General features: G+C 34.5%; 1 protein-coding gene and 2 pseudogenes across 1 annotated transcript; 2 read left to right on the forward strand and 1 right to left on the reverse strand.

The window, feature by feature from the left end:
• The first annotated feature begins 370 nt into the window (after positions 1 to 370).
• On the forward strand, positions 371 to 2033 carry LOC128157818 (uncharacterized; annotated as a pseudogene).
• A 4035-nt stretch (positions 2034 to 6068) lies between these two features.
• Positions 6069 to 8410, reverse strand: LOC128157820 (uncharacterized; annotated as a pseudogene).
• A 4563-nt stretch (positions 8411 to 12973) lies between these two features.
• Positions 12974 to 17594, forward strand: LOC128157819 (uncharacterized). Its single transcript, XM_052820456.1, has 2 exons — positions 12974 to 13232; positions 15890 to 17594. Exon 2 carries the CDS (start codon positions 15899 to 15901, stop codon positions 17546 to 17548), a length of 1650 nt encoding a protein of 549 aa, XP_052676416.1. The 5' UTR covers positions 12974 to 13232; positions 15890 to 15898; the 3' UTR covers positions 17549 to 17594.
• The last annotated feature ends 5742 nt before the right edge of the window (positions 17595 to 23336 follow it).

A 23336-nucleotide genomic window follows, 5' to 3' on the forward strand; every position in this document is an offset into this window, starting at 1 on the left:
GTTTCAAATATCCATAAAAGCATGCTCAAAGAGTTAAGATTTGCTCGTTATAAAAATGTTCTGCTATGTTATTCAAAATATAACATAGGTAGGTATAAAACAAATCACTCGTTGTTACTATATTATGAAGGCTAGCATTAATTAACAAACTAAAATCATAAAACTCTGTAAAGTTTAGTAAACTTTTAAGATAAAATTGCAACTTTCTACAATCCAAAATTGCGCATATCCATATTCTTTCAATTGAGGGTGGGGATGGGGATGGGGTGCGGGGTATTAATAAGAATGAAAATCATGACAGAAAGTAGCAATCAGTTATACATTTGAAACTATTTTTGTAATAATGTTGGTATATTTACAGTTTCTATCGATGGCGTCTGAGGAGGAAAACCAAGGCCAACACATCGTCGATTGCGACTTGTGTGAGACACCAGTCTCGTTTTACTGCAGGCGATGTGGGGTCAATCTCTGTGACAGCTGTTTACCGATACATATGCGTGTGAAAAGTAAAAACGGCCATGACGTCGTAGATTATGTCAGCAAAGATGATGACGACACCTGTTATTGCGAATCCCATCCCAAAAATGAGTGTTGTGCATACTGCAAAACTTGCAATGTTCCGATTTGCATGCTGTGCGTTTCTATTAAACACAAATCGCACGAAATGTCCGAGCTATCTGATAAAATTGAAGAACTTCTGAAAGTTATTGTGAAGGAAAATGAACGGCTACAGTCATTCAAACATGAATTAGAAACAATTTTGGACTACACGACAAAGATGTTGTCCTCGATATCATCCATTTACAAACAGAAGAAAGATGAAGTAACAGCACGGGGAGAAGAGTGGCACAAAGAGATAGAGAAGACCGTGAAGAAACTTCATCAGGAACTGGACGACATGCAAAAGGAACACGAAGCGCTACTTAGGAAACAAGAGGCGGAGTATGGAGAAATGATGAAAAACTTGGGTGAAATTAACAGAAAGGGAACAAATTTACAGAAATCACACGATGTCAAAGAAATGGAGACATTCCTACCATTGATTGAGAAACAAGAAGCACTGACAGAGTTCACACTTTTTTCATTTCCGACATTCTATGAATGTAAAATAGATGCAAACTATTTGCAAACATATTTCGGATACGTTGATAAATTCCAAAAAAATAAGATTTCGCTTTTAGAAAACAGATTACTAAAAGAAAATGTGGTTTTGGGTAAAAGAATAATAGATGTACCAAAGGTTATTTCTGCTATTCACAGTGGGTTTCCTGTCAATAAAATAGAAAAAAAAAGTTTGTCTTTTTGACATGGCCTTCACTGACGCTCATAAAGTGTGGATGTTAGGAAAGAACAACAAACTAAAGTTGTTTGATATCAAAGGAAACCTCCAGAAAATGGTCAACCCTGATTGCTTCGGCTTATACATATGCATATACAACAAACAAGTCGTGTTAAGTGATTATAAAAATTATGCCGTGAAAATAATATATGATAACGACAATGTGGAGACGATGTTCACTACCGGAGACTGGATGCCTCGTGGAATCACAAGTAGTGGTTCCAATGATCTACTCGTCTGTCTCCATAAAAACGATCAGTTCAAAGTCGTCCGATACAGCAGTACTGGTACCGTGCTCCAGGAAATCCAGTACGACTCGCAGTGTCAACCTCTATTCAAGAGCACGAATTTTATCACTGAAAACGTCAACGGGGACATCATAGTAACTGACTGGAAGAAAAACGCAGTCATTGCTGTCGATTTATTTGGAATACTAAGCTATTCATATTCGGGAAAAAGCCGTAATTTTGTCGTCAGTTCAGTCGCCACTAACTCTGTTGGTCATGTGATCGTTACAGATTATGGCGGGGACAAAATCCATTTGCTGGACAGAGATGGACGTTTCTTGAGGTATATCATTCCTGAAGGAGAAATAAATAGACCACGTGCTGTGTGTATATTTGGTCATGGTGAGATGATAGTGGGCGAAAGCCTGACAGGAATAGCCAAAAGAATCAAATACTTGGAAGAATAAGAATGCATCTTTTCCATTGTTATCAAGTTGTCAAGGAAGTCAGGGTATAAAAACGGCGAGTTTAACTATTTTTATTAGTCACAATACTATCAAGTAGACTCTTGTTACTATAGCAACAAAAAATATTCCATTCCTAATGTTTAAGTCAGTAAAAATAATTGCATTTTCTTGTGAAAAATGACAATAATATATACTGCAAAGGAAATTTTCAGTTATTATTTCTATGTAAAACAAAACAAAAAGACAAAAAGTCAATTGTTAAATACTTGCAAACAGAACATGATAAACATATCTTCAAACATTGCTCTGTGTTTTGGTTGTTTGTCTGTTCAAGTTCTCGGCAGTTTTGAGATCTCGTTGAGAATTTTCTTTGTGTCCGGATCGAAAAGACAATCTGAAGGTATCAAAGAAATTAAAAGTATATTGAAATTTATTCTCTAATACATTAAGCTACGGTACATAACTGTTATCAGATTGAATAACATATTCAAAGAAAATGCTTCAGGTGAGAACCAGAAGTGACGAACGACAAAATGAAACTTGTTTAAAAACATCTTCAATCAAAGGTCTATCATCCATGTAAGTTTGGTGTCGTGATCTCTTACAGTTTCTGGATCTCGCAGGTACAAAATTTGTAAAAAAAACCCCAACTAATTGAGATAATTGAGATGTTTCACCGGAAGTACATTTTTATTGTTTTTTAATGCGTATATATGACTTTTTTCTTTTATTGTTGAAATAAAACGTCCATCCATCTAGATAAGAAATAATATATAAAAAATATATAATAGTGACAACCGGAAGTAACGCCGTATAAAGCAAAAAAAAAAACCCATGTAAAAACATGTACATACAGAGATCTATCATCTCTCAAAGTTTAGTTATTCAAGGCGTTACCGTTTTTGAGTTCTCATAGAGACAATGCTTCTTGTTTTGGACAAGAAAAGGAAGTGCTCAGTGAAAGTTAAAGTTAGTATTTATTGTATGTTTGCCGACTGTACATTATTAGTCCCCTACCGGTTTCACCGGAGGAGACAATAGCTCTCCTCTGCGTCCGTCCGTCAGTCAGTCTGTCTGTCCGTCCGTCTGTCTGTCCCACTTCAGTTTTCCACACTTGTTTCTTTATGCGTTTGAGGAATAATATGCCTGGTGCACGCAATTTGCTAACCACGCACAAAACGTTTAACAAAAGTCCCACCGTTCAATATTTTATTGTGTGGTAAACGTTGCCATAGTGCAAAATATTGGTAAAACTGCAACAAATAGAAAAGTGAAGAACCATTCCTTGAAAAGTATGTAAATTACTTTAAAGACCATAATGACGTTAAGAATGGTTTTTCTGTACAATAAATTTCAATTTGTAATTATACTTTGAAAATTCGATTCAATAATGACACATTTAAGCAATTACTACTATAAAAAGACTTACATAATGGTTTGGGGCATGCATCAAAGAGGGTTGAAAAGGATTGACAAATGTGTGACTGTAGTGGACAGTAAGCCTCACGGGAAGTGAGTGCTTGATCAGAACTAAAAAGTTTGCTTGTACCAAAGATGTCTATATTAAACTCAGAATAGTTAGATATCGAAGTGAAAATTAGTTAACTTGTACAAAAACTACTTCTCATGAATTTTAGATTTGAACTATAGACAACACACAACTGTTGAGAAACGTAATAGATAAAAAGGCGCTTAGCGATTGGATGAGATGACAGTATTTGTTTTTCAGCTAATTAGAAAAATCAGTGCTGCTAATAAACAATGTGGCTGGATAGCGTTGACTAACGTATAAACAAGGCCAGGTCAAACTCTCGTCGCGATTGGCTATTTGAAAGTGTGGGAAGGCCACGTTGGATTAACTGATGCGTATTCTCTTGTTGATTTGAAATCGGTTAATTACCGTGCATTGGTGGATTACAGGAACGGAAAGTCGAAAGTGAACTGAGGCCATTCATGTATTTTAGCCAAGTCGGTAAAACATGGGATGAGAGAAAATGGAAAGTTTGTTAAAATAAAATCGGTTTATTCTTCGTGGAACTTCACAGAATACCGTCACTTCAGGTTGCTGATAAGAATGCAAACACAAATTTTCAGGGAAATTTGAGCCTGGATTTATTTGATACAAATCTCGAAGAGTTGAAATTTCGTTTCTCGGGAGGAGGGTTTGATACCGCTGTAGTGGAAAACTTTGTTCAAAATATGGTTCGTTTCCTTTCAAATTTGGCCGATTAGAATCAGGTGTGAGGAATAATTCCCCGAAGTTTCACCAAGTTTTCAGATAATGACTGGTGCTGGAATTTTTATTTAAATGCGTAGTCTTAAGCGCGCGGTCTTGAGTAAAAGCGCAGTCAGTTTCAGACTTTGTAAAAATTTGGACAAACGGTTGTAACAGTTTGCTATGTGTTATTGTATAAAGAACTAATGAATTTCAAGGTCAAATATCAAGGGACTAGGTGATATTAAGTCATTGAAAGATGTTGCGTTTTTCTTTGCCTTATCGATTATTTTTGATTTTTTTTTCTCCTTAAAAAAAGCTAAATACAGTTCTTACCGCGGATTGAAAAATGTTTGTCTTTTAAAGATCTGCAACTACTTTTAATACCGAGAACATACGGAAAAAAATAAGAATAACTAGAGCACAGATCGTTGCAAAGCAACGAGTGTGTCTTCTGTTAATGTAAGAAGAAAAAGCTGGCAGTTTTTGCTGGAAGCAGGATTATAAAATCAATAGCTGTAAAACAAACAAAAGAAAATGGCGAATGATTCTTGGTATGAGTCAACAAAATACAAACTATTCTTACTGTATGAGTACGACTCAATTAAAATCAAAGATTCTATGAATGAGTTATCGACAAATATTCCGATAAGTTAAAGTACGACTTAACAATTTATCGAATTCTTCCCGGTACGAGTTAACTTAAGTTTGAAATTTAAATTATTTTCTTAACCAAGACCACAGGAATAATGAATTTATTTTTTATTTTATTTATTCTCGTTGTTCATAGCGACGTCAAATTTTCAATTGAAACCAGGAGCGGCGTATACAGATAACATTTGATTGGTGCAGAACTCACCATCTATCGATCAAATGAGAGTCATGTTGTAAGTTAAAGTTATATCATATTAGGGAAAAAATATGCGATTAAAGAGGAGCTTGATAGCTTCGCTCTCTCCTTTATGGAATGCCGTAGCTACCTTATGTGGCTATTGCATGTGAAGATTGTGCTTTATTATATGAAGGTGGTGCTTTATTATATGAAGATGGTGCTTAATCATATGGAGATATTACATGAAGATTGTACTTTTTTATGTGAAGATGATACTTTATTATATGAAGATGGTGCTTAATTATATGAAGATGGTGCTTTATTAGAGAGGTTAAGCATTTGAACGTGTACGTGTACGAGTACGTGTAAATAGGGGAATTCCCTAATTTAATGTGTAATACGTCATAATTTCTGCATGCCGCGTAATTCTACAAGTTGTACAAAACGTGTAAAATTAAAAGTACACGGAGGTGTAAACTTGTAGCTTTTTTCAAAAGAAATACATACCTTGTGTATATCAAAAGTTGTTTTATGTAAAGCAGACGATAGGTTAAGGACGACTGTGCTTTTGGTTTCATCAAATTCATTGAATTATTTCATGAACAGTGAGAGTAAATTGAACATGTTGAAAATGTTAAATCTAATTATTTTTCACGTTCATTTACAAGTACAGTTTATTAAACATACGCTTAATTTTTGTACGTGTAAACATACTTGTAGTTCTACACGTACCCGTAGACGTACACGTTCAAATGCTTAACCTCTGTATTATATGAAGATGATGCTTTTTTATATGAAGAAGGTGCTTTTGTATATGAAGAAGGTGCTTTTGTATATGAAGATGGTGCTTTTTATGTAATTGTGCTTTTTTTATATGATGTTTAATTTATATGACCTTTTGGACTTAATTTCTTCTTTAAGCTATTTTCCCGTTGCAACATTAGAGTTAACGGAAAACAACAACAAAACAAAACAAAAAATAAAGCGATCCTAATAACTAAACTGAAAATTTAATTAACACATTTATCCAACAACCGGATGATGGCTGTCAATGGGTGACAACAAATAACCAGAGAATGTACTGTAGACCTCATCCCCACCCCCATACAGGAACGAGTCGTGGTGCTTGATGTCGAAATACATAGTATCCCCGGCTACCAACTCCAGGACGGCAGAGTTACTTCTGGGTCCGTAACTTCCGGAGGTGTGGCCATAGAGGGAGTTGACGTAGATGTAATTGTGGTAGAGATCCACCCAGGCTTCCTGTCCCTGTTGGGCAAGGGCGTGGTAGTGGAAGGCGTAAAGACCTCCCGCTGACGCCGCGAAGACGCCGGTGTTGACGTTAAAATCTTGTCCTAGATTGACGAAAACTCGGTCAAAAACCACTTTTGGGCCGTTGGTTGAAGCTTCATTATGGGTGAGACCAACTGAGAAAGCGATTTCTTGGTGTGTATTATGTCCTGTCAATAATAAAAAAAGAAGAAGCAGAAATTACTTGTAGGTTAAGTGACGTTCTTTAGTTGACTTCTCTTGGTATTTAAATTGATAAACTAGAACCTTGTTAAAAGTAAAACAGTGATCAAAACATTCATTATCATTAAGAATTACAAAGTAGATCTATCAAAAAACGCACAACTTCCAGATCCATGAACAGTAGGTGAAAGGAGGGCCCCACAGAACGTCGTGTAATACTCATCAGAATGTCCGTACAGTTTTACGTCAGTTCCGGGCCTGGCCTTGACCTTGATGGTATCCCCTTTCTTAAGGTGAAGGACGACTGAGTTTCCGGAGTCGGCGTAGGATCCAGACGTGTATCTATAGGTAGCCACCACGTACTGATCGTTGTGGAAACGTTCAAGCCAGGCCTCCTGTTAAATAACAGGGTGATTTAAGTCATCATGCAGTTATTGCTATAGATTAGAATGGGTCAAAGTTTATTAAGAATAAAAACCTTTCCCTGTCCAATATCTAATAAGTGCTTTTTCATAATTATTATTAAGTCTGTGGTTGATCTCAGTTTAATGCTAAACTAATGAAGAACCCACTTCGTTGGCATGGCTTAGAGCATGGAAATGGAACACGTAAGTTCCTTCAAGGGGAGCAGTGAATGTGCCAGAAGTCGTGTCGTATGTGTTTCTGATATTAGTGATGGCGGTGTCGTAAATTACCACAGAACCGTCACTGATGGAAGCGTTGACTCTCATCACTGCAGAAAACCCAACGGGTCCGTATGTGTTCATTTTCTTTCTAGTATGTGATAAGTACATCATTTTCTACGTCATCTAAATTTTGTTATATTTTTGGAGTATTACAAATGTAGATTGGTACAATTGATTTATTCAAAAATTAAGAAAAATAATCCTGAGGATAGCAATATTTTGTGTTTCAAATTTTAAAGGCACACACTTTTTACTTTTTTAAATGTTATATCTTTTAACGAAGTCCTACAAAGCTTCATTTTATCATAACGTCGTAAAAGCAAGGTCAACGCTCAACTACCGAACAAAGGAAAATTGTTTTAAAAAATCGATGTTTCGTGATATTTTAATCTGTATTTTTTAATTGTGGTCAATTTAATGAATAGTATTCAAACAGTTTCAGAAAACGTAAAAATACAATGTATTTTACTAGAAATGCGGTAAAACATGTGCAATGAAAACTAAAGTCGGCCTCTGAAAATTATATATATATATATATATATATATATATATATATATATATATATATATATATATATATATATATATATATATATATATATATATATATATATATATTAAAAGTATCAATTTAGTTTGAAAAAGGGGGTTGGACAAAATGATACTAGCCGACATTATCAGCATACAAAAGTTCCCCAGTGAAAGTAGTGTAAATCTGGTCTCCCTGTCCAAATAAGGTCTGGTCGTAGTCGTTGTGGGCCTTCAAGTAAACTTTGTCACCGACATTCAAATGCAAAATGGCGGCATTTCCAGCATCGGCGTAGTCAGTATACGTGTATGCATAAACTGAAAGAAATACCCGACAATCAAAGTCACAATTTAAAGGAAAGAACAATGAAAAGAAATGTAAATTGTTTCACAAGGCTCTGACAACTCACCGGAAGCAAATAATTGGTCATTTTTCATCATTTTACGCCACAGCTCCCAATTTTGTTCAGTCAAACCATAAAAGGTAAAGGCGTAGAGACCAGGAGTCTGGCACACAAAAGATCCATCAGCGTCGAAGTTCGCCACGAACTCTGTGATTCTTTTGTTGAAGGGGATTTTCTCACCCTTGGTCAAGTGGAGGTTAGCAGTCTGTCATTTGGTGGATGCAGTCGGTGCCTGTGTGTTTCCAGGGTCTTGGGTATGTACCACTAGATAACAACATAGTCAATAAATAGAAGACAAGAGAACATTGTCACATCAATACGTAACAGAATATGATAAGGTTTTTTAAAATTCATTCTTTCATTTTTTAGGGGCATTTACTGGGGGTATACCACTGCCACCGTGAAAATCTGGTGCAGTGGTCTTCTCTATATTTTAAGATTTTTGTCTTTTTCGCAGTTGAATAGTGAACTGCGTTCTAGAACGCAGTCCTTATTTCAAAATTTAGAATTCATATTTGGGCCCGAAATGTTCAGGGTCATCTACTTGTCGTATAACACTACCACTGTGAAAATATGGTGATGCAGTTACATATAGTTTTTGAGAATCGGGCTTATATGCAATTGAATAGTGAACTGCGTTCTAGGTCAAGCCACGGATTAGAATATACTAAAGTATGATAGAACTTATTTTCTTTTATTTCATTGTTATTAAATAAGCCGGTGTTTTGTCTGTAAATTAAGATCATTGTACATGCGCTCGTTGTCATATTAGTAATACTGTAGCACAGCATAGGGCATTAACATTACATTGCTGACGTACTCAAAACCCAGCCGAGTTTAAAAATACACACGATTGTTGTTTCTTACAGTACATAATAACAAAGTACATAACAACGTATTGGTACACCCTTTCCTAATTTGCATATTTTCAAAATTTGATGTCATGTCAAATTCAACATTTTTCTACAGATTTTAATCCATATCACAAACACAATTTCACGCTTTACTGCTTTGAGAAAATATATATATATATATATATATATATATATATATATATATATATATATATATATATATATATATATATATATATATATATATATATAGCAAAACTCGTTTATAACGAATTTCAAGGGACCATAGAAAAAACTTCGTTATAGCCGTAATTCGCTATACGTTTATAACGAATTCGTAAAAAAATATTATAGCGAATTCGTTATAAAATAATTAAGGGTTTTTCCGTCTAACAGTTTTCTAAACTATCGTAAGTTATAAAATTAGTATTACCTTCATTTACAAAAAATGTCAATATAAAAATTTCATTTCAATTTAAAAAAAAATTCCGCAAACTATTTGAATTTGAGTATTTAATATATGCATCTTAAAAATGCATGTTTCTTCAATGAAATTTGAAGTGGAAAAAATTCGTTATAAAAATGATAAAATACGTGAAAATTTTGCAAGCGGGGGTCTTAAAATTACTTCGTTATAGCCGTAAATTCGTTATAGCCGTGTTCGTTATATACATCAATTTTCTATAGGTTAATATAAGAAATTTGCCGGGACATGAATAATAATTCGTTATAGTGTAAATTCGCTATATCCGTGTTCGTTATATTCGAGTTTTGCTGTGTATATATATATATATATATATATATATATATATATATATATATATATATATATATATATATATATATATATATATATATATATATATATATATAAAAGCACTAAAAATAACCAACGACACGAACAATAAAGTAAAATATTGTCAAATTTTCGGGACAAATTTGACAATATTTTACTTTATTGTTCGTGTCGTTGGTTATTTTTAGTGCTTTTTTATATCTCATCTTATAACCTTGTATCTTTTGATCCGACACTTTAGATAACGAGTGTTGTTGGTTTGCTAGTGCTTCTTATATATATATATATATATATATATATATATATATATATATATATATATATATATATATATATATATATATATATATATATATATATATATATATATTTATATATATATAGTAGCTTGGGTGTAGTTGACGTTTTTGCCTGAAAGCAATTTCAGTGCATCTTTTCCACTAGATGCATCATTTGCAATCTTTATTGGTATAATTGACTCTTCGTGTCTACGCATTTTATAGCGTAAATGTGCAAAATTGTCTCACATCATTGCACTTACAAAAGACGTTTCACATGATAACTTGTTTGTGTCAGGGCAATATAAAGTATGATATCAATAATTATAACTTTTCTTTAAAGAGTTCCAATGAAAGTTCGAAGCCTCTTTTTGTTTCTTTTATTTTAAGTGTTTGTTCTCAACGCATTAGATTGTCACTTAAGAGTGCCTATATTCACTGTTGAATGCAAAAATTACTCTGTGATTTTTTTGGGGTCATAGATGACGTACTCCTCCGATTTATGGCCCATGATTGTGGCCGCGATATTCGCCCTGCTTTGGATATTGTTGGGGGTCATCTTTATGATTGCACTGAAATCAGAAAAGAACAGGAAAATAAAACATATGAAAAGAGCAGGTATATTATGTTGATATGTTTATAGCAAGAATTTTTAAAACAAACTTTACAATAACTATCGGCAGTCATTTTCGTGCTATTTTGGCGCCATTACGGTATAATGCAAATAAGAAATGCACATTAATTTGATCTTTTTTTCATCTTTCATGTTCCTTGATGGCCTTATGTTCTAAGCTACATGCTCATAATAATTGATCATTACATTCTTGGATCAATTTTGATTGATTGCTAGTGTTTGTTTGTTATGTGTCTTCATATACCCTTGAACCTTTTCAGCCAAATTTCAAAAATCGGTTATACATGATAGGAAAACCCCCCAGAATTCTTAACTACCAAAATCAATATATCTATTCATTTATTGATGCATTGATCATATTTTAATTATTGTAGCAAAAAGGAGAAATAAGTTAATGAAAAAAAGAGCAAAAAAAGAGTTCCCTTTGGTCCAGGTCCAGTAATGTATCCACCGGGAATGAAACCTCACGAGGTGATAGTGATGAATTCCCTGCCAAGGAATCGGCCGCGTAACACCCCGAAGGTGGTGCCCCTGGAAGATGACATTATATATGACAACAAGCGCTCAAGCAGCGAGATACGCCGAGATGATGGCGAGAGTAGACGGGAAACGTAATAGCTGCGTCACGAATACCTCGAACTGACGTAAAATGACGTCATATAATCGTACGTCTAGTTTCTAGAGAGCATGGTGTGTCTCAAGTGCAGCACGTGAGGCTTGTAATGCGTGCCCCTGAGGAGAGATTCGCCTTAACACAAAAAAGTGTATGCGATTTGATAATGACTGTATCAGAAAAGTGATTAAATAATAGATAAAGGCATTAACAATGTATCATTTTCAGTATAAATGTGTGTCGGCAAAGCTTCATTTATTCGTATATAATGCTTTATGCGTTTATATGTATGTTTGGAATATCTAGAGTATTGTTTATAGATATGTATGTACGTACAGATCTTGGTTTTAAGTCATTGTATAGTATATATTATTAAAAATCGGCGGATATCAAAATATAAAATTTGATACATTTTACCCATTTGTGTGCGTATACCCTGTTGTATACTTTTGTCTGGTATTCTGAAAATTAAGTGCACTATCGTTAGTACATATGAATCACTTCCATTCATGAAGTGAATCTTTTCAACTAGCAAAAAAAATATTGATTAATCTATCGATAGAGTGATGAAAAAGTTAAGTTTTTCAAATTAAAAACAGGCAAAATATTCATATTCTGTTGAAAATAAAGTGGATTTTTTCAAAATCATGACAAAAAGAAAATTCGCCAAATGAATGCTTATTCAGAAAAACCTGCACCGCCTTTAATAGTACGTTACTATGCAGATTTGAAAATCTTCGGAAGAAGAACATGAATATATAATGTAGTTTTGAATTGTCATGAACGAAAACTGACATCATGACGTTTCTAGTTTGTTTGTCTGTATCCCCAAAGAAATAATTTAGGGTGCGAACAAAGCAACATTTACCAGAAAATCAAGAAGTATAGATAGGTATATCAGTTAACGAAAGGCTATAATGCATTTTATTTGTAAACATGCACTTTTTGTACAATACTGTACGACCTACAACCAATGACTAGCATTATATTCTGGAGTGCAGTGAAAAATCATACTAGTATATCTGGAATACATTTAATGATATTTTTCTGCACATGTAAGACCAAATTGTGCAAATATATTTGAATCTGATGACAAAATACAATGTAAAACTATTGAAAACAAAATTACCGAAAGCGAACTTATGCCAACACAAAGTGCTGCTGTGTTTCGAAAATCCATGGAACTCTCAGTTCTCCTTAATGTGTATCCATTTCTAGCATGCTTTTAATACTTTTCTTGTACATGTACCTCCATATGTAACGTTCTTAATTGTGTTCCCTTCGTCTGAGAGACATTTAACTGATCAATAAATTCAAATTGATTTCTTAAACAAAACACAGCCTTATTCATATACGACGAAAAAATATCGAATAAAAATGTTATTCTGTTCGTTAAGTATTCAATTAATGTACTGCCAAAACTTAGGTGGTCGATCTTTATTTCTCTGGTTTCAGAAAATCCTTATTAATCAAAGAATAATTATGGCATAATGGACAGACATGAAATGTTTTGTTTGTAAACTGAAACCTGAAACCAAGAGGGTAGATATTTAGCAATGTATGAAATTCTTGCACGTATTACAACATTGGCATCGACAGCATATATAAATAGGATTAAACCAATTTTTACATGCCGATATTGCCTTTAGTATTGAATGTACCTGTATATCTGGGTAAAAAGAGAGAATTTCTAACATCCGTATCAAACTTGGATATCGGACTTAAAAGCGTGATAAGTAGTGTGTAAAACGACCGCTGTAAAAACCGAAAGTAGATTTTGCAAGGTGAATATGTTTGGATCGATAGACGTTATGGAGGGCGTCCAACTTCTTTGCTAACTTTCCTGTATCCTGAATCAATGCAGGACCTGTAGAACGACATATAAGGTAGTATTTTGCTAATTACATTAAGATATAGGTATGAAATAAACAAGTGGCGGTTTTACACGTTCAATGTTAACAATTTATAGTTAAATTATCATTTTTTATGAATGTCCTAGCTGAGGTTTTAACGAGGTCATGTTTGACATTGATATTTGTGTCATATATATATTGCGTTTGACGCTCAAAATTGTGGTAACAAATTGAGATTAGCATTAAAAGAGCATTATAGTATAGGAACTATTTAGCAATGATCATCGTCAGAAAATGAAATTTAACAGTCAGGGTGTTCCGTGCACGTTTTACGACATGTTTTGACTCGCTACTTTACACAATGTCTGAATGACGTAGTAAAATCAATAAGATATACTCTGAATAAAGTTATTTATACGACATGCAGGCAACTGGTACCTGCGAGCCGCTAATTGTGTATTGACAGTTGCTAACCGAAAATGCTTACATGTACTTGTTTGTCAATTAATGTTAACTGCGTTCTTTCATATGCGCAGGCACGTACCATCAGGGGGACAGGGGGGGGGGCCCTGCAGCAATTAAATTTTACATTAAAAAATTGAATTAACATGGAGTTGGCCCCCCCCTCCCCCCTTTTTTTTTAGCTCACCGAGCTGAAAGCTCAAGTGAGCTATTCTGATCACATTTTGTCTGTCGTCCGTCTGTCTGTCTGTCTGTCCGTCTGTCCGTCTGTCTGTAAACTTTTCACATTTTCAACATCTTCTCAAAAACCACTGGGCCAATTTTAACCAAACTTGGCACAAAGCATCCTTAGCCTAAGGGGATTTTGCAAAGGGAGATAATTAGGAATTTATGAAAATTTTCGAGAAATTTTCAAAAATCTTCTTCTCATAAACTATAAGACCAGGAAAGCTGAAACTTGTGTAAAAGCATCCTCGGGTAGTGTAGATTCAAAGTTGTGAAATTCATGACCCCCGGGGGTAGGGTGGGGCCACAATGGGGGGGTCAAAATTTAACATAAGAATATATAGAGTAAATCTTTAAAAATCTTCTTCTCAGAAACTAATCAGCCAGGAAAGCTGAAACTTGTGTGAAAGCATCCTCTGGTAGTGAGGATTCAAAGTTGTGAAAATCATGACCCCCGGGGGTAGGGTAGGGCCACAATGGGGGTTGAAGTTTAACATAGGAATATATAGAGTAAATCTTTAAAAATCTTCTTCTCAGAAACTAATAGGCCAGGAAAGCTGAAACTTGTGTGGATGCATCCTCTGGTAGTGTAGATTCAATGTTGTGAAAATCATGACCCCTTGGTGTAGGGTGGGGCCACAGTGGGGGGGGGGGGGGGTTGAAGTTTAACATATGAATATATAGAGTAAATCTTTAAAAATCTTCTTCTCAGAAACTAATCAGCCAGGAAAGCTGACACTTGTGTGAAAGCATCCTCAGGTAGTGTAGATACAGAGTTGTGAAAATTATGACCCCCGGGGGTAGGGTGGGGCCACAATGGGGGGTTGAAGTTTAACAAATGAATATATAGAGTAAATCTTTAAAAATCTTCTTCTCAGAAACTAATCAGCCACGAAAGCTGAAACTTGTGTGGAAGCATCCTCAGGTAGTGTAGATTCAAAGTGTGAGTTGTGAAAATCATGATCCCCAGGAGTAGGGTGGGGCCAAAATGGGGGTTGAAGTTTAACATATGAATATATAGAGTAAATCTTTAAAAATCTTCTTCTCAGAAACTAATCAGCCAGATGATTCTTTATAATTGTTAAGACTTTGGCCCCAGGACAATTCTTTGGCTTCACAAGAAGGTTCAGGGTTTGATGTAGGTTTATATCCCATATATAAACTATTGTTAAGGATCTTTTTGAGAACTGCAATACTCAACATATGATATGACTATAAAATCATCCTGTTAGAAAAGGGACTAATGATTATAAACATAAGAATATCCAGGGGGAAAATGGATTTTATTTATACAGGATCTACATGTATTATTGTACATTGTCCAGATAGTTTGTATTATGACTCCATTAAGCTGATTTTATCATACCTATTGTTCCTCAGGTGAGCGATGTGGCCCATGGGCCTCTTGTTTTTTTTGGGGGGGGATGTAAAAAAAATGATATGAAAATAGGATTGAAATGGAAGTTATATACTACTTCAAAATATCTATAACTGTATATTTTTGATAATAATGATATTATATGCTCTAAATCACGTTTATTCGAGTGCAAGAAAAATATACCTTTACAAAAAAAATGGTGTTATTGCAAATGCAATATCAATCGGAAAGATTGCTTCATATTTGGTAACTATCGTTTTGTCAATGTTTCAAATATCCATAAAATAAAAGCATGCTCAAAGAGTTAAGATTTGCTCGTTTTAAAAATGTTCTGCTATGTTATTCAAAATTAACATAGGTAAGTATAAAACAAATCACCTGTTGTAACTATATTATAAAGACTAGCATTAATTAACAAAATCATAAAACTCTGTTAAGTTTAGTAAACTTTTAAGATAAAATTGCAACTTTCTACAATCCAAAATTGCGCATATCTATATTCTTCAATTGGGAGTTGGGATGGTTACGGGGTGCGGGATATTAATAAGAATGAAAATCATGATAGAAAGTAGCAATCAATTATACATTTGAAACTATTTTCGTAATAATGTTAGTATATTTACAGTTACTATCGATGGCGTCTGAGGAGGAAAACCAAGGCCAACACATCGTCGATTGCGACCTATGTGAGACACCAGTCTCGTTTTACTGCAGGCGATGTGGGGTCAATCTCTGTGACAGCTGTTTACCGATACATATGCGCGTGAAATCTAAAAACGGTCATGACGTCGTAGATTATGTCAGCAAAGATGATGACGACACCTGTTTTTGCGAATCCCATCCCAAAAATGAGTGTTGTGCATACTGCAAAACTTGCAATGTTCCGATTTGCATGCTGTGCGTTTCTATTAAACACAAATCGCACGAAATGTCCGAGCTGTCCGATAAAATTGAAGAACTTCTGAACGTTATTGCGAAGGAAAATGAACGGCTACAGTCATTCAAACATGCATTAGAAACAATTTTAGACCATACCAAAAAGAAGTTGTCTTCGATATCCTCCATTTACAATCAGAAGAAAGATGAAGTAACAACACGGGGAGAAGAGTGGCACAAAGAGATAGAGAAGACCGTGAAGAAACTTCACCAAGAACTGGACGACATGCAAAAGGAACACGAGGTGCTTCTCAAGAAACAAGAGGCAGAGTATGAAGAAATACTTAAAAACTTAGATCAATTAAACAGAAAAGCAACAAGTTTACAGAAATCACACGATGTCAAAGAAATGCTGACATTCATTCAAATGATTGAGAAACAACAAGTACTTACAGATTTAACACAGGTTTCGTTTCCTAAATTCTGTGTATGTAAATCAGAAGAAAATATTTTACAGACTTGTTTCGGATATGTCGAGAAACTATCCGAAATTAAAATCAATTTCTTAGAAAAAAAGTTCAGAAAAAATCAATTGTTGCAAAAAAGATTGTTAGACGTACCATTACTTACTGGTATTATTGACACGGGGTTCCCTGCTCACGAAAAGTATTCATCTCGTATGTATGACATGGCTATTACTGATGATAATAAAGTTTGGGCGGGAGGAAATGGTGAATTAAAGTTGTTTGATTTTCAGGGAAATCTCCATCAAACCGTCAATATTTCCTGGAACGGCTACCACTTATGTATGTACAACAACAAGGTTGTGTATGCTGGATATAGAGCCGTGGATATGATATCTAACAACAAAACTGTGATGAAAATGTTCACCACAAAGGACTGGACACCACACGGCGTCACAAGCACTGCGTCCGGTGACCTACTGGTTTGTCTCAGTAAAGACGACGACCAGTCAAAAGTCGTCCGATACAGTAGTACCTATAAAGTGCTCCAAGAAATCCAGTACGACTCGCATTGTCAGCCTCTATACAGGGACGCTGATTACATAACCGAGAATGTCAACCGAGACATAATTGTATCTGATATGAAGAAGTCTGCAGTAATTGCTGTGAATAAATTAGGGATATTTCGATATTCGTACTCGGGAAATAACCAACGTTTACGGCCAAACTCAGTCGCCAGTGATAATTTTGGTCACGTCATCATTTCAGATTTTATGGAAACAAAGATTCACATGCTGGACAAAGATGGAAAATTCATGAGGTACATCATTCCTGAAGGAGGAATAAAATATCCAGGAGGCGTCTTCATTATTGGTCACGGTGAGATGATTATAGGAGAATGCAAGACTGGCTTAGCTAAAATAATCAAGTACTTAGAAGAGTAAAACTACCTGATTACAATGTACGATTATGACCATTGAAGTTATACGATTGATTAACAAGCATGGTGTGAAAAAACTCAAATATACTTACAAAAAGATGTTACATCACAGAACGATGTTGCAAAAAAATCGAAGAAGATTGTCAATTAAAATCAAACAAAAAGCCAATTTCTAGTAATGCCTCATTTTGATATTACATTATTACCAGATTTATCCATCTTACAAAGTTTTACTGTTCATTAACAAAATTGATTCTGTTAATTAGTTTGTCAACTTGTGGTAAACAGATACAAATTAAAGGATCTACATTATATTAAGCTGGGTCCCTACTCACTATTTTTGATTAAACTTTTAAAGTGATGTTTTTTCTCTTGAATCATTTGTTTGGCACCTTAGGTAATAAAACAAAATTCAAAAAGTAATGTCTTAACTGCCCATTTTTTTTCTTCCAAAATATTCGCAGTATGTATACCCCTTTTTCATGACACGTTTCCAGCCAATTTCCTTTTTTGCAATTTTAAATACATTTTACAACATTAACACGTTTTGAATATATGTATTTCAAATCATGTATTATGGGAGAAACACATTAACATTTTTATTTTTTTTGAAAAAGGATAAAAAAGACATTTTGTATGAAAAGTATTTGATAAGACCAAAAAGAACTAGAACTGTTCTTGTCTTCAACAAAAAGTAAGGGCTTTTCGACAGCCTCGTTTAACATTTTTATTTAAAATGTCAGGAAAAAAATCATTTCTTATTTATTTACCAAATTTTCCAACGCCTTGGTATAACAAGTTGCTTAAATTATAAGAACTTACGAGTAGTGCAATGTCAAAAGAAATATAACTCTAGAACTTTAAATGAAGCTAAACTTTCAATTTCTAGAGAATCATATAGAAACTAGTGCTAGTTGCAAGCAACGAGGAGGTCTTCCGTTACAGCTTCAAGTCATGAAAGGATTGACAATCAGTCTTAATAAAACCACCCCCTAGCTTCTCCTTACATTTGTCAGGGTCTTACAGATATTGATAGATGGTCTTTTCACACTACCTTAACTTATGACCAATTAGGCCTTTAGAAAATTAATTTGAACTCCTGAAAATTAGTTCATGCGTATTTTCTATGTATTAATGTAACCCACAAAATGCAGATCGCGGACGAAAATAGTTGATATGTCGACAAAGAATAGTATGTATAAGCGACTTTTGTAAACGTTGTGGTAACTACATAGCCAGTGATGTACTTAAATGTAATAGCTGCTGCTTGGAATGCGCCGAAGGAGTTGATGCACTACCTATAACTTTGCTTTACGGTGCTTATTCTGATGACCAATCATGTACGCGTGTAAATTTAAAACTTATAGTTACCAAATTTGAACAGCAGTGTTACAGTGAAAGTGTATAGGCCTACATCACCCCTGCGAATGTTATTGCCATTTAAATTTTAGATCACGTGGTTTTATTTGACCCTTTTAGATTCGCAGTAAAAACGCAGTAGAGGTTTATTGATTTTAAACTTTATCTTCATTAATTGGTGGATAAATGTGTACTAGTAATAAATGTGACAATACAAAAAATATGTTTTTTTCTGCTGTTGCGACAATTAACATGCGTAGTAGAGACCCCCCCCCCCAAGAATTAATTTTCGATCCACGCCTGCCCTAGTAATAACATCAATAGTGAAACAGACTATACTATTTTATGCAGAATGTTCCTTGAAAATGGCTCGATATACTAAGTTTTTATGCAAAACATTCACCCATTATTTTTTTTAAAACATGGTTTTGCACACCTCAAGCATCAAACATGGCTATGATTTTATTAAGCAGCCCAATGTTTATATTATCAACCACTCTACACGTGGTTGAACACGAACGATAACTCTGTTCTGAATATCATCGTTTAAGGTTATACGACACGTTCCTCGAGCATCTTTTTTGTATCTCCTCGTAATGAGTTCCAATAAAATTATTGTTTTTATATTTATCTTTTAAATGATTAGAATTTACTTGTCTATGGATGTATGTCTAGATGGCCGAGTGGATAGAGCCGTGGCCACTCACTGTCAGGAGCGTAGGTTATAGAAGATGTGAGTTCAAAGCCCGGCCGCTGTGCTGTATATTTATTTGTTTTTATATCAGCAATTCAAGTGTATTTTCAAGAAGAATATATAGGAGATTGCAAAGTCTAGTATTTTCCAGAAATGCCTGGTAAGGTATCCTAATTTTTTGCAAGAAAGCTTGTCAAAGTTGTAGTAAACCATTAACAAATTCCTGGAAAAAGTTATATAATGTTGAGGAATGACAATAACCACTAGATGGTGCAATACGACATATATCTTAAAAGATGTTGATGTTTTAACATAAATCAAAGTATGATATGATATGATATGAAAATCGACCAGTACTTACGTATTTTGAGAATATTATCCGAATACTTATACTTCCGCTCGAAATTTCACAGGAACTGAACAAATCTCGGTGAAGTCTCGTGAACTTTCATTCGAGCACCTCTGGATTTATTCCGACTTAGCAACGATAAAGAAAACATTCCGAACACATTCGCAGGGGTGTACATGTTCGTTATAATTATTCATGAAAAAGGAACAGGCAGCCTCACAGTAAATGTTGATTGATCTCAAGGAGACGAAATCATGAGAAGACGCTTAATTTTCTATTTCGTGAATTAAATAATGTGTATTGTTTATATTTGAAGGTTAAACTTTTAATTGTTTATATTTAAATAGTTGTATTTTGTTTCCTGACAATTAAACAAACACAACTTTAAGGTCTCAATAACGACGTGTGGTTTTTTAATGTCCATAGGCACAGTGTCCTCGGCCACCTCTTCCACGACGGTGGAGTTACTTCCGGTCGTAACTTCCGGAGGTGTGGCCATAGAGGAATAACGTAGATGAAATTGTGATAAGGTGCCACCCAGTTTCACTGTTTTTTTTTTTTAGTTTTAAAGTATTTTATCCCCGCTAGCCAAGAGTATTCTACGGAAGCTCATTGAGGCCAGCTTAGCAGAAAGAATATTTTCTATTACGTTTAAAAGCAATAATTATTGCGTTTAATCGCAATCTTTTGCGTTAAATCGCAATATCTTTTGCGTTTAAACGCAAAAGATTGCGATTAAACGCAATAGCTATTGCGTTTAAACGCAAAGAACATTGCGTTTTAACTCAAAGATTTGCGTTTAAACGCAAAGTTTTGCGTTTAAACGCAAAAGTATTGCGTTTAAATGCAAAAAATTATTGCGTTTAAACGCAAAGGTAATATTGCGTTTAAATGCAATTATGTTTTGCAAATAAACGCAAATGTTTTTGCGAATAAACGCAATGATTTTGCGATTAAACGCAATAATCGTTGCGTTTAATTGTAAAAGGTATTGGGTTTTAACGCAATAGTAATTGCGTTTTATTGCAAAACTGTTTTGAATTTGAACATGACTTTTTCTATTTAGAACAAAAGAAGAAGTTTATGACATACTTATGTTATGCCACAACCATCCGTCAATCTGTTTATTATACGTAATATTAGACATTCCTCGCTTTACTCGTCGTGCTCTCTCCTTCATTACTAATTTGTTTTTCATATTGTTTCTCATAAATCGAATCTTAATTATTCAATAAAACCAAACAGTCCGCACATACACTGTGTAACTGCCATCCATAATGCTTTAGTATATCATTGTCAAATGAAAGTGATAATGTTTTAATTATTCAATATGACGGACTGATTTGGCATTCATTGTAATTATTATATCAGTGATATCACATATTCAAAAAGTGATAGCATTTATTAGAATAGGTATTATCACCCATCAATCACCTATTTATCTTGTGATTTGAACAAGGGATATCACATATTTGAAAAAATGATACAGGTATCACTCTTTGAGTTTGAATAGATGGAATCACCTAATTATTCAGATAGATGATTTTACTTTTTGAAAAGGTTTTATCACCTATTCCATTCGGTAATATCTTTGAGACAATAATTTTTCATATTATAGCCATCTATGCAACTGTTTGTGCAAGTTCCATTTGTTTTAATTTGTCACACAAATCGACATGCCTCTATTAATAAGGCCCCTTGGCATAATGCTCTTGGCGAAGGAGTCTTTTCCGTTTTTTCAATTCAACTGTTTCTCACAGTCTAGATACCAAGTATCCGGCAAGCAAATATCACTGGTGCATCCATCAATTGCCATTTTGCATGCCATCTCTAAGAAAGAATTTGGAAACAAATATAGGCAAAGACTTATTCTCTCTCTTGTATTTATACAGTTTATACAATATTGTTTCCGTCTTTCTATGAATATAAAATAGATGAAGACCCAATGCAAACGCATTTCGGATACATTGAAAAAGAGCAGGAAAAAAGATGTCTCTCCTAGGTAAAAAATTAAATGAGAGTGAATTGCCGGGTTGAAAAATTATAATGGTTCCAACAATTCAGTATGTTATAGACACTGGGTTTTCAGCTGATAAAAATGCTAATCGTCTGTTGGAAATAGCCGCTACTGACGATAACAAATTCACCCCTGCGAATGTGTTCGGAATGTTATCTTTATCGTTGCTAAGTATGTAATAAATCCAGAGAAGCTCGAATGAAAGTTCACGAGACTTCACCGAGATTTGTTCAGTTCCTGTGAAATTTCGAGCGGAAGTATAAGTGTTCGGATAATATTCTCAAAATACGTAAGTACTGGTTGATTTTCATATCAAATTCTACTTGGATTTATGTTAAAACATCAACATCTTTTAAGAATTATGCCTTATTTCACCATCAAGCGGTTTTTTAAATTAAACGATGATATTCAGAACAGAGTTATCGTTCGTGTTCAACCACGTGTAGAGTGGTGGATAATAAAAACATTGGGTTGCTTAATAAAATCATAGCCATGTTTGATGCTTGTGGTGTGCAATACCATGTTTTTAAAAAATTAATGGGTGAATGTTTTGCATAAAAACTTAGTGTCGAGCCATTTTTTCAAAATAATATGATAAAAGTATCAATTTAGTTTGAAGGGGGGGGGGTGTGGACAAAATGGTAATAGCCGACATTATCCGTATACAAAAGTTCCCCAGAGAAAGTAGTGAAATCTGGTCTCCCTGTCCAAAAAAGGTCTGGTCGTAGTCGTCGTGGGCCTTCAAGTAAACTTTGTCACCGACATTCAAATGCAAAATGGCGGCATTTCCGGCATCAGCGTAGTCAGCATACTTGTATGCATAAACTGAAACAAATACACGACAATCAAAGTCACAATTTAAAGGAAAGAACAATGAAGAGAAATGTAAATTGTTTCACAAGGCTCTGACAACTCACCTGAAGCAATTAATCGGTCATTTTTCATCATTTCAAGCCACAGCTCCCAATTTTGTTCAGTCAAACCATAAAAGGTAGAGACCAGGAGTCTGGCACACAAAAGATCCATCAGCGTCGCAGTTCGATCCGAACTCTGTGATTCTTTTGTTGAACGGGATTTTCTCACCCTTGGTCAAGTGGAGGTTGGCAGTCTGCCCTTTGGTGAATGCAGTCAGTGTCTGAGTGTTACCAAGGTCTTGTGTATGAACCACTAGGTAACAATTAGTCGATATATAGAAGACAAGAGAACATTGTCACATCAATACGTAACAGAATATGATAAGGTTTTTTAAAATTCATTCTTTCATTTTTTAGGGGCATTTACTGGGGGTATACCACTGCCACCATGAAAATTTTGTGAAGTGGTCTTCTTTATTTTTTGAGATTTTTGCTTTTTCGCAGTTGAATAGTGAACTG

Source organism: Crassostrea angulata, chromosome 8, assembly GCF_025612915.1.
Source record: "Crassostrea angulata isolate pt1a10 chromosome 8, ASM2561291v2, whole genome shotgun sequence".
Lineage (NCBI taxonomy): Eukaryota > Metazoa > Mollusca > Bivalvia > Ostreida > Ostreidae > Magallana > Magallana angulata.

Excerpts from the sequence above, each read along its gene's own strand:
- LOC128157819 (XM_052820456.1), top strand. The coding sequence starts at position 15,899 with ATGGCGTCTGAGGAGGAAAACCAAGGCCAACACATCGTCGATTGCGAC.